Source organism: Siniperca chuatsi, linkage group LG24 (assembly GCF_020085105.1).
Source record: "Siniperca chuatsi isolate FFG_IHB_CAS linkage group LG24, ASM2008510v1, whole genome shotgun sequence".
Taxonomy (NCBI): Eukaryota; Metazoa; Chordata; class Actinopteri; order Centrarchiformes; family Sinipercidae; genus Siniperca; species Siniperca chuatsi.
In genome coordinates this window covers 2,724,339-2,738,911 of record NC_058065.1, presented here as the reverse complement: position 1 = coordinate 2,738,911, position 14,573 = coordinate 2,724,339, and the positions used below count along the sequence as shown (strand labels likewise).

Genomic DNA, 14,573 nt, shown 5'->3' with positions numbered 1-14,573 from the left:
AGCACTAAGTCTATTAGAGAGACAACGTTTCAGTCTTGGACCTACATCAGGCATCGAACTCAGAAAGTGAAACATCTTTATACGAGAGCCACAGCTGAGACATTAATTATTAATAATAATAATTGATACAAACATCCTTAAAACGAGACAAAGAATATATGTCACATTCATAGAATAGAAATGAAAAAATGTTTTAAAAGATTCGATGAACAAATGAAGTGATTTTCATCAACAGAAGAGGTTCAAATAGGAGACAGAGCGAGGCAGATCTCATATCCAAACAGGACATGTCTTCAGGACCCAAAGTGATAACACACATTGACCTTTCCCTGATGTTCACAGTAAGGGGCCCAAACATGAATGTCCAGACTACCTGACTGCCGGCCCCAACAGCTGCCACTTCGACAGCAGCCACACGTCCATATGGAAGATCTACTGTATGAACGTGACCGCCGTCACCGCCTACAGGAACTACACTTCCCAGGAGCACTGCCTGGACGTGGCAGAGATAGGTGAGGATTGGTGGCGAAAGCGGGTAATCAACTCAAAATTGTTCTTCTGTTTGTCAATCGTCAAGAACACATGAAACATTATTTTTGTTAGCAGCAGTTTTGCCTCCTTAAATTCAAAATGTACAGGGTTATTCCTTCATTGAGTGATGTTTTATTTAAAACCCATTTAAGAGATGATTGAAAAGCACTTAAACTCTGCTCTTATTTTGGAGGCGATTCTGTGTGAAAGCAGCACGAAGCCTCGGCCAGCAGTTAATCTCATTTACTGGGCACAGAGTGTCTGTTATTATCCAGACGCTGCAGGTCTTGCCTCCATCAGTCCGCTTCCTGAGCTTTGAGATGCAGCAGAGTGGGGATCTGCTTTGTGCCCTTGTCATGTGAAAAAGCACCAGACGCGTTTGATTTATCAGCTAACGTGTGTAAAACGGCGTCCATGTGACTGCTTTAATAATCTTTTGTTAATCTCAGATATCAGAGGAGCTCAGGGACGTGGCTCCTATCACACGCGCCTGCAGATACAGTACGGTGCAGGGCGGCGGCCTCGCCATTATACAGACTGCTGCGTGACTGAAAGGTCACAAGTTCAGTGTCACAGACCATTTACACTTGAATGTCGTGTTACTGATGTGACGCTGGTCTGCATGACGAACACATATAAAATAACTGAGACGAGAGCTGCGACTAGCGATCTGTTTTTCATTATCAGTTAATTCTTACGTCTATAAAATGTTAGAAAATAGTGTCACAATTTCTCAAAGGCCAAAGTGGCGTCTTCAGATGTCTTGTTTTGTCAAACACCCGAAGATATTTAAATTACAATCATGTAAAACAGAGAAAAGCAGCAAATAATTACACTGGAGAAGCTGGAAACAGAGTGTTTATATTGTTTCTTGATAAATGTCTTGAAGCTTTTGACCACCAATCGTATTCTGCTGTTCTCAATGTGTGTTTGGAACATGATGCCGTCATACGCATATCTATAGTATTATAATGACCTATAATGCTATGTAACATTTAGGCATATTTTCAGTGGCATGGTAACATTTGGAGAGCTATTGGGGATTTGTTTTGCAGAGGTTTTGTAGGGCTGCTGGAGATGCTTGGTACTGAACTATGAAATCATAACTCCAAGTCACTTCTGGCTATCAATCCAACATTTGGAACGCACCTTATAGACATGTTGAGGGAGAGATAATGTCAATTTCAGCCTGACAGCCCGTATTGTAACTGACTTACTGTATTTGAAAAATCTAATGAAAACCACAAAAACAAAGCTTAAATGCGATGGGTTTAGGAGTAAGAATAAGTATCAGCTTTACAATGACACATGGGTATGCATCAGTTCTGTAGGGAATGACAGTTTAAAATTTAAAGAATAGATATGTATACATTTATGCAAAAAATTAATAATAAATGCCTGCTGCATGAATAATAGAAGATATTATCTCCGGATAACAGTCCTGCATTGCTTGAAAGACTTAGATTAACTACATGTATGAATTAATAATGGTAAAACATGCTGCGACTGTATTCACAAATCATCTTTGTCCCTCCAGCATAGATGATTTACTGTGAGCATATCACCGGGTGATTATGGATGGAGAAATTTCTAACCAGGCGGAAACATTAAAAAGGGTCTTTTATGACCAGAGAACCTTTGTCTTTGTCCTTTCTTTGTCTTCTGACATCCGGGTAACATTTCCCAACATGTTTCCGTGTGTGTTTTGTGTCGTCAACAGTTCAGACTGAAGCTCCGGTTAACCTGACCTACATGCTGACGGATGCCGGCGGGGATGAGATGGGCCACAGCGTGCTGCTGTCCTGGACGTACCCGGTGCCCTCCGACCTGCAGTATGGGTGGATCACGCTGGTGCACGAGCTGCAGTACAGACGCGTTACCGAACCCGAGAACTGGAAGGTACGGACAGAAACAATGATCTGGAAATACAACGTCTGCTCACTGCTGCCGTCTCACCTGACAGCAGATCATTACTTCTGTTAAAGGAAAGAGGTGGAAACAGTAAAATGTACTCAAGTATCCAAAGTAAAAGTGCTCATATCTGCCGGCATTGGGATTTTCATTTGTTAAAGAAGGAAAGAATCAAAGAAAAAAGGAGGACACAAGGAAGGAATGAAAGGGCAAATAGAAAGAAGAAAGTGAAGTCCGTCGGTCGGAAAGGAGAGTTAAGGAGAGTCTGTACAGAATAATCTCTGTAATTCGTTGTGTCGTAGAGCTGAAAACATTCTGTCGTTTTGTGTCAGATTCCTGTTAAACAACAGATATATTCAGTAGGGGATTGGAGGGGGATGCCATCCCCCTTGTTAACCTGCCACCCCCCCCTCTCCGTCCCCTAGCAGCAGAGAGCGTGCAGAGGGGTTGTTTAGTTGAATGTTAGTCTGGTCTGCCTGACTCACTGATCCTTTATCTGACAGAGGTTTGAAGTTAGACTCTATGGCTCCGACAGTGGCTCTGAAATATCCGTAGCCTAACTGTATTGATCAATCCGTGGCGCTGTCCGTGGTGCTGAAGAAGCAGACGGATTTGTAATTGCGCCTTTTTCTCTGAGCCCCGCCCTTCTGTCAGTTTCGTCTTGGATCTATCATATTCTCTAAACTATATCCTATAAATACTCAATTCTATACTATGTTGCTCTATAGAGTAGTGTCACCTTCATGATCAAAGTGACGTGTAGTCGCGAAAAGAGCGAGAGGATCATAGAGACACACTGCTGCCTGTAGTATTCCTACAATATTCCTGTAACATTTCTATGATCATTCAGTAGCGTCTGTACTGCTGAAAATACACTCCCAGACCAAGCTAACCACCTGACTAAATATTTTAGGGGAGACATGACTGCAGATAGATGTTTGGTGTAACCCGCCCTGACCGCACCGCGCTCAGCTGCTACAGCTGTTACATAATTCGAAATAAAGTTATACCGTCAAAACCACGGTGTGTGCGCAATTATAATATCAAGAATGAGGCTAGATCCATATGATAATTCTGCAGTCGTAATAATAAAGTACCCATACAGAAGCGGGTTCGGGCGGATGCGGGTCTCTTACACGCTCTCGTGTAGAGGAGCCCCACATCAGATGGGGGCAGCAGCATGACAGAGCCCGGGTCAGACAGAGCTTGGAGCAGAAGTGGCCTTGCTTATAAACTTTGCTGTTCTCACTTATTATTCAAATAAAACAAATATTTGTGCTGCAAATTGAATGTTTATTTTACAGTATCATTTAATGTTATACGTGCAATATTTAGTTTTATTGATATTGATATTATATACCTCCATTACTGCTGTGCAATATCTTAATAATCTCAATAAGCTACACTTAACTCGACAGTACATGCACCACTACTTATTACTTATATTATTACATTGTATTATTATTATACTGTATTATCATCATCAACCAGTAAACCCACTTGGTACTTCACACTATTTTATCTTATACTTATACCCACCTGGTACTTAATTTATTTTCTGACCTGTTTTATAGTGTATTGTATTATATTGTTTGCTAGTACTTCTCCTGTGTGCACTGACGTAAAGGCGAGCTGCTGTAACAAAGAGTTTCCCTACGGGGATCAATAAAGTATTTCTGATTCTGATTATACATTACTTCAGAGTTTAATAATGCCTCTAAAAATCCCGTTTTACTGAATCACCGACTGGATATATTTATCTCAAGTTGAATATAAAATGAAAAGCTGTCAGATAAGTGTAGCAGAGTAAAATTTACAATATTTATTTAGTTGGTTAATTAGTTGGGTGGTTAGTTACTCGCTTGTTAGGAAACATTTTGAAAACATTTTCATTTTAAAAACAAGTCAAATATAAGGGGTACATGACTTTCCCCTTGGACGTATTTCACTAATCCCGTAATTGTCAATTTAAGGTGTTATTATAAGGAGTAAAAACCACTTAGAATTTACCAAATACACTGGAAAGACCTGAATTTGGATCTTAAAATTAGCTTAATTTCAAATATATTAATCCTTCCTACATTTTCTGGCTTGTTTGAAGACTCCTTTAGTTTTGCTTTCATGTTATTTTGGTTAATTTGAAATGGATTTTACCATTTAAAACCCCTCAAACTGAGCAGAAAAGTCCTTTTAATATATTACACTCCATTAAGTATCAGTAAAAACAAAAAAAGTAAGGAAAAGTATCAACTCTTCAAAAATATAATTGTAAATAAATTGATTGTAAATATAATACTAATTGCTTTCCACTACTGGTCAAACATATTAAAGAACAATATCTCAATATAAATGAATGCAATATATGTTGTTGTTTGTGTCCGCAGGTGAAACACCCTCTGCGGGAGCCTCACGTGGAGCTGCTCGGCCTCCCTGTCGGGGACTACGTGGTCCGAGTCCGCTGCCGGTCGCACAACTACGGCCTGTGGAGCAAATGGAGCTCCACGCTGCTGATGAGCATCCCCACCAGGCCGCCTGCAGGTACGGAGGGTTTCCATGACAACAGTGATGGCACGATGATAATGACTTAAATGGTTTGTTGTGGTTTTTATTGTAGTGGTAGCAGTGTGTGACGTAGTTCCTGCAATGACATTAAACTGAACTGAAAGTTTGTTGAACCCAACAAAGTGCATGTTGAACCAATCAGCAGACTCCGGAGAATAAATATAGACCATATTTACTTTCCATCTTGCAGCTGCAGGTTTATTTTCTTTATCTTAAAATGTATTAGGTACGATGAAGTATTAGTTATATAACTTCAGGTCATCTATGTCCATCATTTGATGGATTGTTTGTTTACAAGGAGAGAGCATGAAAGCACTGAAAATGTGGGTGGGACAACATCTAATGAGGGGTCGGGGGGTCCTCCCCCAGAAAATCTTTACCAGAGTAGATGTCATTTCCTGTATTCTGGTGCCTTTTAACAGGTGGCTTGATACTTTTATCTGGCTTTACTAGCATGAGAAAAATTATGGGTACATTTAATTTCATCCAGAGGAAGTGGTTGGCCCCACATCACATATTTGAAGATATTAAAAAGCTAGAAGTACAGAGTCGATGACTAATTCAGAACCATCTTTAATAACAACCACTCATTGTTTATTTAAACTTGAGGATCTCTTTATGTTTGCATGCAATTGCAACATCTATTAAATAAATGTCGTTAACGTTATCAAATCAATGAGTAAAGTGGAGAGGACAGCTGTAGTCAAAGTGCCCCAATGCATTCTCCAATAAACCACTACGAAGAATCACCAGGACCTGCGTGTCTCAAAGCTAGAGTATGTTGTTAGCCAGTTATCTTGGTGGCTTTGTTTAAACACGCCGTTTTACACCCGTTGATGAAAGCCAGTCTGCACCGCCCGACCCGCAGAAATATGCGTTAATCAACCAACCAAACCCGACTCGCAAACCGCCAACTTTATGCATTATAGCAGCACCAGTCGCTGATACTGATAGCTGTCCAGAGTGCGCTCTTTCTCCCCCGCCCACATGGAAGAGATCTAGGCTAAATACACAGTGAATTTTTAACAAAGTAGTAGCCTAGTGTTTGTCTGCACTGTGTAGAAAAAGAATGGAGGTGGACTATTGCACACAATGTTTCTGTAAGTTATTAATAACTTACTCAGAACGCTGCTTTGTCACTTTTCGGCCCGCCCGCCTGAACCCATGATACTTCATTGATTTGGGCATTCTCTCAAGCGAGCAGAATGGATTTGCTAATGAAGCTGTTACAAGCCCGAGGGCGTATAACATTTTCTGTGTATACACGTATGTGCTTTAATCTCCTGTGCATGTGTGTGGATCTCTGTCTCCACACACTGATGGGCTGCAGGTGTGTGAGTGTGTAGGTTGTTCCAGGGAGCTGATTGGTTCCAGCCTCCAAGCTTGCAGTTTAAAAGGCCTGCTTCCCCCCACGTCCAGCCAGAGTGCCAGCCTAAATGTTTCTGTGTGAAATGTGTTTTAAATAAACCTTTTAAACGGCCGCAAATTCGTTGTTGATGGTGGTTCTCGGAAATTTGGAAGAGGGGAGTCTCATTTCTCATGTTGCACCAGGGTTTTCCCTAGGCCGGGGCGTCACAGAAGCACCGAGAGCCGAGTGGATAGACCGATGCACAGATTTTCGACATGTTAAAAGTGGGGGGGTCTAAACTAATAGTTTTAAAAAGTCCCACCCTCATATAATAGCTGCGACGGCCATGGGAAAGAGTATCAAAAGAAACATTTTGTCGTATTGCAACTTAACTTTAAAAATATCACAACTTGATTCTGCAAATATCACAAACTTATTCACGACTATATTCTCCAAATAATTTGAAATATTATAGCTGTTCTTGAAATAACAATAAGCGGTTGTCTTTAAATGTATTAAGTACGTCTCTCTCACACGTCTGCTGCATTACTCTGCATTCAGCAGGAGGAAACCTGCATAACACCTCAACAGAAATATAGAAATAAATGAATGAATAATAGTCAGGCTATTATAATAATGCAGTTTTCTTTCCAGTTAAGTTTGTAGCCCTGAAGCTGGGGGGGGGAGAGGTGACTCTAATTAAATCTTTGGTTGAATCTGTGCAGGTAAACTCCTGGTGCGGATTCTGGTGTCAGGCGTCGGTGTCGTGGCTCTGCTGGTTATCGCCTTTGGTATTATTCCACAGAGCAGGAGGTGAGAAAACACACACACACACACACACACACACACACACACACATGATAGATGCAGTAACGATGGATGAAATTCTGTCATAGAAGAGAGAAGATGTTGATACAACTGAAGTAAATAAAACAATAATAATAATCAAATTGAGATGTGTGCTGTTGGCATGACCATAATAAAGTACAGCATTGCCAAAGCAGGTTGACAGTGTTAATAAAATACAACAAATGGTTTGCACATTATTACAATAATGAAAGAAAAACAAACAGGTGTTGCTAATAACGTTACTGATTGCTGTGTTGCATTGCAGAAATGAGTTCGTATACAGATAAGCTTAAGTAATTAACAGGTTCTTATTGTACGGCACATGACTAGTGTGTGTGTGTGTGTGTGTGTGTGTGTGTGTGTGTGTTTGTGCGCTGCCCTTTCAGACTTTGTCTCTTTATCTGTTCCCCTTCAGAATAAAAGACTACTTCCTGCCGCCCATTCCAAAACCGCGGATCATCGGCATCGACCCGCTGCTCTTGAAGGTCTCTCACACACACACACACACACACACACAGATACAGTGTTTTCAGGGTCATGTGGTAATTATTTCTTCTGACCTTGTATTTCCGTTTCTTTATTTCCCTCCTTCGTTCTTCCATCTGTCTTTGTCTGCTCTCTTACCTGCTTCCTTCCTTCCTTTCTCTCCCTTCTCTCATTTCATTTCTTACTCTTCTCCCTAATTCTTCCCCCTTTTCCCTTTAATTTCTCTCCATCTTGTGTATTACGCTCCTTTTGTCCTCTCTTCCTCCTACCTTTTGCCTGCTCTCTTTTGTTTTTGTCTTTCTCTCTTCGTACTATCCTTCCTTCTCTTGTACATTTTATTCAAATTTTCTTCTTTCTCTCCCCCTTTTTCATCTCTCCTACGTCTTTCCCTTTTTCTTGCACCGCCCTTCTTTACCCCTCCTTTTCTTTTATCTTTTCGTTTATGCTCTTTGTCTGCCTGCCTGTTCCCCTCCATTTTCCCCTCCCTTCACTCTGCCCTCCTTCCCTTCATTTCTATCTTTTCTTCTCTCCTTCCTCTCCCTCTTTTCCATACCTCCCACCTCTCACTTCCATTCCCAGAACGGGAACTTGGACGAAATCAACCGTCACCTCAGTAACTTCCACAGCTACAAACCTCCGAGGTACACTGAGGAGGTTTGGCACCAGGTCAACGCTGACGACGTCTATCTCACCACGCCGAAGGGCTGCAGCGACCCGGCCGACCCGACGGACAGGGAGAAGGACGCCTTAATGGTTCCGTGTGACCTGACGCCACATCATCAGTTCACAACCCAAAACCCGTCATCGTACGTGTCGCCCTACTGCTCCTCGCCTCCTGAAGCGTTCACCCCGTCTCTGAACGTGCCTTCCCTGTGGCCGAGGCCAGAGATCGTTTCGCTGCCGGGGACGGAGTACAGCGTGATGGGACATCCCGGCCTTACCAACGCTGTCCCTGCTCCTGTCGCCACCGCTGCCACCACCAAACGCTCGCCGCAGGATTTCTACACCTGCGTCCAGCTCATGAATGAAAGCGGCGAGGTGCATCTGGTGCCGTGCCTGCCGCCGATCAATTTAGATGCAGGGGAGGAGGAGGAGGAGGAGAAGAAGAAGAAACTAGCCGTCTACCACGCCAGGACAAACGTGATGAACCGGCTGAAAGATGGCGGCGAGGCTGAGAGGAGCGAGGCGGCTGACCCTCTGCTGCCTGTTGCTGTTGATAACAAGGGCTGAACAGAGATCCACGAAAACACAAATACTGTGAAAACTGGTGAACGTGCTAAACATGGCGACTGTTGCCATGTTCACGTGAGAATCTGCTGTAACCTGCTGGTTTGACGCACGACGATGTTCTGTGGACCAAAAAAAAACAATGCAGACTCTACGAAACATAATTTCTGGTGCAATGAACAGCAAGTTTTTCTTCGGAAAAGTTCCCCTGGACCTCAACTTCTTTCTGTTTTTGGTAACTGTGGTCACCTGACCAGAAACTGTTATCCTTTAGGGGACCAAACCACCTTAAGAGCGAAATCGGAAACAAGCGCTCCACCCAGAACAAGCTGGTCACATTACATGATTTATGGGTAATGAAGTCCATCAACCTTGAGGAGAGTATGAAGTTGCCTCGTGCAGTTTTAAATTAAATAAACAAGAACAATAACATAAATACCACATCACCGCGTGCTGTTTCTCCCGTACCGTGGTCGTCTCTGCAAAGCTTCACATTCAGGATGTCTTTCTCAGGAAAAAGAAATAAAAAATCTCGGGTTGTTTCAGGTCTGGAAGAGAGAGATTAACTACTGGTTTCATTTAGCATTCAGACCCTCTTTCTTTTTTCTCTGTTAGTGTGTTTATATGCATTAATGTTGCAGATATTAGCCTCGTCCTAGTTGGGATATGGCATTTTACACAAGACAATAAGCTTCTTTGCACATTCTTTACGTTTCCTGCTGTGTTTTAATGTTTGGACTACAGAAACAGTTGTGCTGTCAAACAAACTCAAATATAAACCAGATGTTGTTCTTTATATGCTAGGAAATACCTGTTAATATCACCATATCCCAGCTAGTTTTCACACGATTTTCATATTCAGGGTATGGGCGTATTCCATTAATATACATGCACCAACTCATTAAGGGAATATTTCATTATCCTGAACATGAGTGGAATATTAATCTGCATGTGAAGACACTGTCTCACTCTGAATCTGTCACGTTATCTTTATCCAGTCACTCACTTTCCTGTCTCATCCTTCAGCATTTTGCCCAATACGTGGAGATTTAGAGGAGAAACCTACTGTCTTGCACATAATCTGTAGTCCAATATGGTGATCTTCAACAGATTTATCCCAAAAACTTGTTTTAAAGAGGTCAGGAATAAACAAACTAACTAGATGTAAACTGTGAATTTAAGCTCCTGTTGCAGAATATCTGTTGTTTTCTGTTCATCATACTCAGGTGGTTTAACAAACTTTTCTACCACTGTTGTAATATATTGTATCTGTCAGTCATTGTGTTGTTTCCTGAACTCTCCAAACTCTCTTTATGTTCCAGAGAACAAACAAGGTACAGGAAGAAGCGGGCCCCTCTGACCGTATATTTTTCTAATGGATCACTTGAGTCCTGTTTAACAAATTTAAAGTGGTCATATTATGCTCATTTTCAGGTTCATAATTTTATTTTGGGGTTGTACTAGAATAGGTTTACGTGGTTTAATTTTCAAAAAACACCATGTTTTTGCTCACACTGCACATTGCTGCAGCACCTCTCGTCTTGAGTTTTAGCTCCCGAGTGAGGCGTCCCACTTTTATTCGATCTTTGTTGGGAGTTGCACATGTGCAGTACCGAAGTAAGGACTACTAGCCAATCAGAAGCAGAGTAGGGCGGGTCCTAACGAGCAAGGTAGTGTGATCCAAAACAAACCCGCTTCAGCCGGTTACTATGGCTTCGGTCCAGCCGTACAACCCGAACCAGCTCCACAACAGAGACTGGAGCAAGTTCAGAGTGGTAAGTTATTCATTTGTAACTAATTTATCTGTCATAGGTAACGTTTTAACTGAGCACTCTCTCTACATCACAGTAACAACTTTACGCCCATTGGCTGCCTGGAGGGTATCTAACGTTATTTTAATTTCATATTTAGGTGTACTTGTGGAAACTGCTCGATTCGTGTGCATTATGACGCGTGTGACATAGTGACGTAGATGTGTTACGGAAGTAAAGGCTGGACTACAATCGAGCGGTTTTCAGGCAGTTCAGGAGCAGAGTTTTCTGTGGGAGACGGTAACTCCCTTTGGGGTGGACTTTGCAATATAGGAAAGGGAAGAATGTCAAAAAGCATAATATGACCACTTTAACACTATTACAAAAAGTATTTTGAATATTATAGAGATGCTGAATGGCTTCTTCTTCTTTTCTCCTTAAATGGAAGTAATGTATTTTGCATTACAAGCGGAGCAACAAGAACCAGCATTTAGAAGTCACCATTCGGCCAAAATAAGAGAACTCCCTCCTCCTGTCCTTGGATTTCTGAGGAGTTAACAAAGAGGAGGTGGCAGAAGAAGGATATTTAAGAGTAATCCAAATTAATGTGATGCCTCTCATGTTATCAAACTGGGAAATCCACCATTTTTGGTCTCAGACTTGGAGATCCTGACCCTTTATCCCAACCGTACTCGCATTCGACAGCAAACTTCCCCCAGTGACTTGTACTGGAAACTCTGGTGTCATGGACATCTTCTTTTGTTTTGGCAGTTTTAGTGTATCTTCCCGCTGGTAAACCTGAAAATTTCCAGTTTCACTTGTTGGCTAAAATACCAGAAGCACCAAAGACGAGCCACTAGCATTTAACCAGTTGGGTACTTGATTTTAAACACCAGCAGTTGGGCATCACAATGATTTTGGACTAAATACTGTAACCACAGTGCGGTCTGACTGGGTGTGAAGCTGCACCATTTATCAAATTGTTCAGAGGTGGATTAACGTGCTAATCAGGGATCAATCAAAAGCAATACCCTGATGGACTTAAAAAAAGTAGACCACTAACTATAAAACACTTGTCGTAAGCTGCACTGCACATCCTCCACCCTCACCTCTGATACTGGGAACAGCAGTTAACGTTGTGCCGTCACTGTTTTTCTCATTGATGTTTCCGTTAGATGTCGTGCTGTTATCTATTTTTGTGCCTGTGTGTGCCTTTTTATTTCCCCACAGAGCAGTATTTGTTCGCTATTCCTACTCTATCGTGTTGAAATCTCAGCAGATGTCTTGACCAGCCAACGTGCCACTCTACACGCCTGGAAATGCTTTCATGTGAGGAAAATGGTTCATGATTAAGAGTATGGAAGTATAAAACCTGCTCAGTGTTTTTATCGTGACAAAACCACTAAACAAGGTTTCATTTCAACATGAAACTTTGTTCTTGTCAGACAAAAGCACTTTGGATTCGATGCAATAAAAAGTGAAAAGGCAGCTTAAACATGTTTATCACTTATACACACAACTTTTTGAGTTGTGTAAAATGTTTCTCCTACAAATTATATTCAGAGTTCGGGCTGCTGGGCGGATCAGTGAAGTCTGTTGTCTCATGCTAGCAGTCAAGCATTGGCATTTTTAGTAACCATCTTTCTTTCACCTTTTAAAAAACAAACAAACAAAAAAACGGGTTTTGGTTACCTAAACGTCAAATGAACAGACTGAAAGACATTAGCAGAGAAGATGTTTGCTGGTATGTTCAATATAAAGACAAATGTAATCCATAATTATCAGATGATTGATGTTAAAAACTCACTGGGCCGAAGCGTTACCAAATGGCCGCTGATAGTATTCTTGCTAGTTAGCTTGTGGCTAACTGTCCCCCTTGGTTGAAGTCAGGAAGACTATCAGGCTACTGAGGAAAAATAGCTAAAAGTAATTTATCTTTATGTTGTGTTTTTCTTCCAAATTAGAAAGTGTCCCCCAAAAAATGGCCTGTTGGCATTGATAGCGTTTTTTTATTGTGTAGGTTGCTAGCCGCAGCAGGTTTTCTCCGGTTTAAAGAAGGAAATGTCAAATTTGCAGTATTTTGCACTATATTTGCTGCTTGACAGAGAAATATTTACCACAGTATGACCAGATGAGAAAACGTAACCAAGAACAAATCATGTTTACTGCTTGTACATACTAAGATATCAATAAGGCGATCAAAGATATAAAAATTTGTTTTATTCTCCATTCCCAAAAGTTATTACATACAATAACTTTTGTAAATGCAACACAAAGCATCAAGTGGCTATTTGTTTTTTCTCTACGTTGGATTCTGAAGCATTTTGTTGTTAAAGATTTGTTGTCTGCTGAAAGCACTTTTCTATTATAGCAAATAAAGTCTGTTCATATTCCCCCTCTGTATTTGTTTCTAGAGAACACACACACACACACACACACACACACACACAGGCACAGATAAAAATACAGAAGTAGTTAAATCAGTTTCAGTAAGTAAAAGTTGAGATGGTAAAGTTTCTCTTTTCTAATCTGCTGCTACACCCTTAAAATACAACAAAGTAAAAAATATCTCTCAGGAAATGAACATGCTCATAAGCGCCTGGAAAAGAAGGAAAACACGCAATGAAAGTCTGTACAATGTAGTTAATTGCTCATTTAGGGAATTTATCAGGTTAAAATGCTGTTTCTTATCTGATGGAAACAGTCAATAATGGGAATTTATCAGAATTTAAATGGTCATGTCTAAAAATAATTAATATAAACTCAAACGGCACTTGATGATCTATTGACCTAAAAAAGCTAATCAGTCAAACCTCCCTGACATTTGTAAGTCTTTTATTACGAATAAACAATGTGTGTGTGTGTGACCGTGTGACTTAAATTAGCCGCATTCTGAGGTTATAAATAGCCAAGTTGATTGTCAGCTGACTTTAGATAAACACACAAGCAGCGTTCAAGCTCCGAGGACAAAGTTGTTCCTGTGTTGTCCATTGCAAAGACAAACGTTAACAAAAAGTAAAAATGAAAGTGAACTGTGGTTAGCACAGAAGCTACTTAACAGTCTTGTGTAGTTGAACAGATTGTGGTATTAATTCTGCAGAGGGTCAGCAGAGCTTTAGCTCCTGGAAAATGTGTACTTATTTATCTGTAAATAAATACTTTCTTTACATCACAACATGCAGCCACTGTGAACTCAGCCAGTTTATTTCTACATTACATTAAAGAGTCAGTTCACCAAATCACACAAATCACAAGATCTGTGGATTATTCTTTTTAGATATTTATTAGGAAGCAATACAAGACATAAACACATTAATAATATAAATAATAAAACAGGAGACTCCTTCCCATGTTACAAGATAAAGGCTGCAATATGATGCCTACGTCATATACAAATACATATAATTATGTACATATATATCCACACATTTCATAAAAGGTATACTTAACAAAATAAAACTTCACTTTTTCCATCTCACGACAAATCTGAACACTTTCTGCCTCATTTTCAATCCTTCCAACAGACGAAAAGAGCCGAAAAAGGGCCGAAGTAAAGATAGAAGGAAGAAAAGGATGAATCCATTAGTTAACAGAAAAATTTGAAACTGATTAATTATATAAGTCATTTTTAGTTTTCTAGTTTGCTATGACAGTAAACTGAATATCTTTGGGTTTTGGACTGTTAGACAAAACATTTGACGTCAGCTTGGAGCTTCTGATGGGTGATTTTTACTATTTATTGACATTTTATAGACCAAACGTGTCCTACGTGTCTCAGTTCACCAAAGCACACAAATCACACTGCAACTGAGACTTACTTTACTTACCATTAGAGTTTTTCAGATGCCATTTTTAATACTTCAAGCTTCAAGACAGAAAGAAGAATAGAAGTAGTGACATTAAGTGGG

The 14,573-nt window shown here is 40.6% G+C and overlaps 1 protein-coding gene across 2 annotated transcripts in view; it reads left to right on the top strand.

Moving 5' to 3' along the window:
• Positions 1-13,058, top strand: part of LOC122871817 (prolactin receptor-like) — a 41,905-nt gene extending 28,847 nt beyond the window's left edge. For both annotated transcript variants that reach the window (XM_044187225.1, XM_044187224.1), the window contains 6 exons: positions 343-512; positions 2,252-2,430; positions 4,827-4,980; positions 7,078-7,165; positions 7,617-7,686; positions 8,267-13,058. In XM_044187225.1, coding sequence (XP_044043160.1) covers positions 343-512; positions 2,252-2,430; positions 4,827-4,980; positions 7,078-7,165; positions 7,617-7,686; positions 8,267-8,917 — 1,312 coding nt within the window. In that variant the 3' untranslated portion in view covers positions 8,918-13,058. The remainder of the gene's footprint in view (positions 1-342; positions 513-2,251; positions 2,431-4,826; positions 4,981-7,077; positions 7,166-7,616; positions 7,687-8,266) is intronic.
• The last annotated feature ends 1,515 nt before the right edge of the window (positions 13,059-14,573 follow it).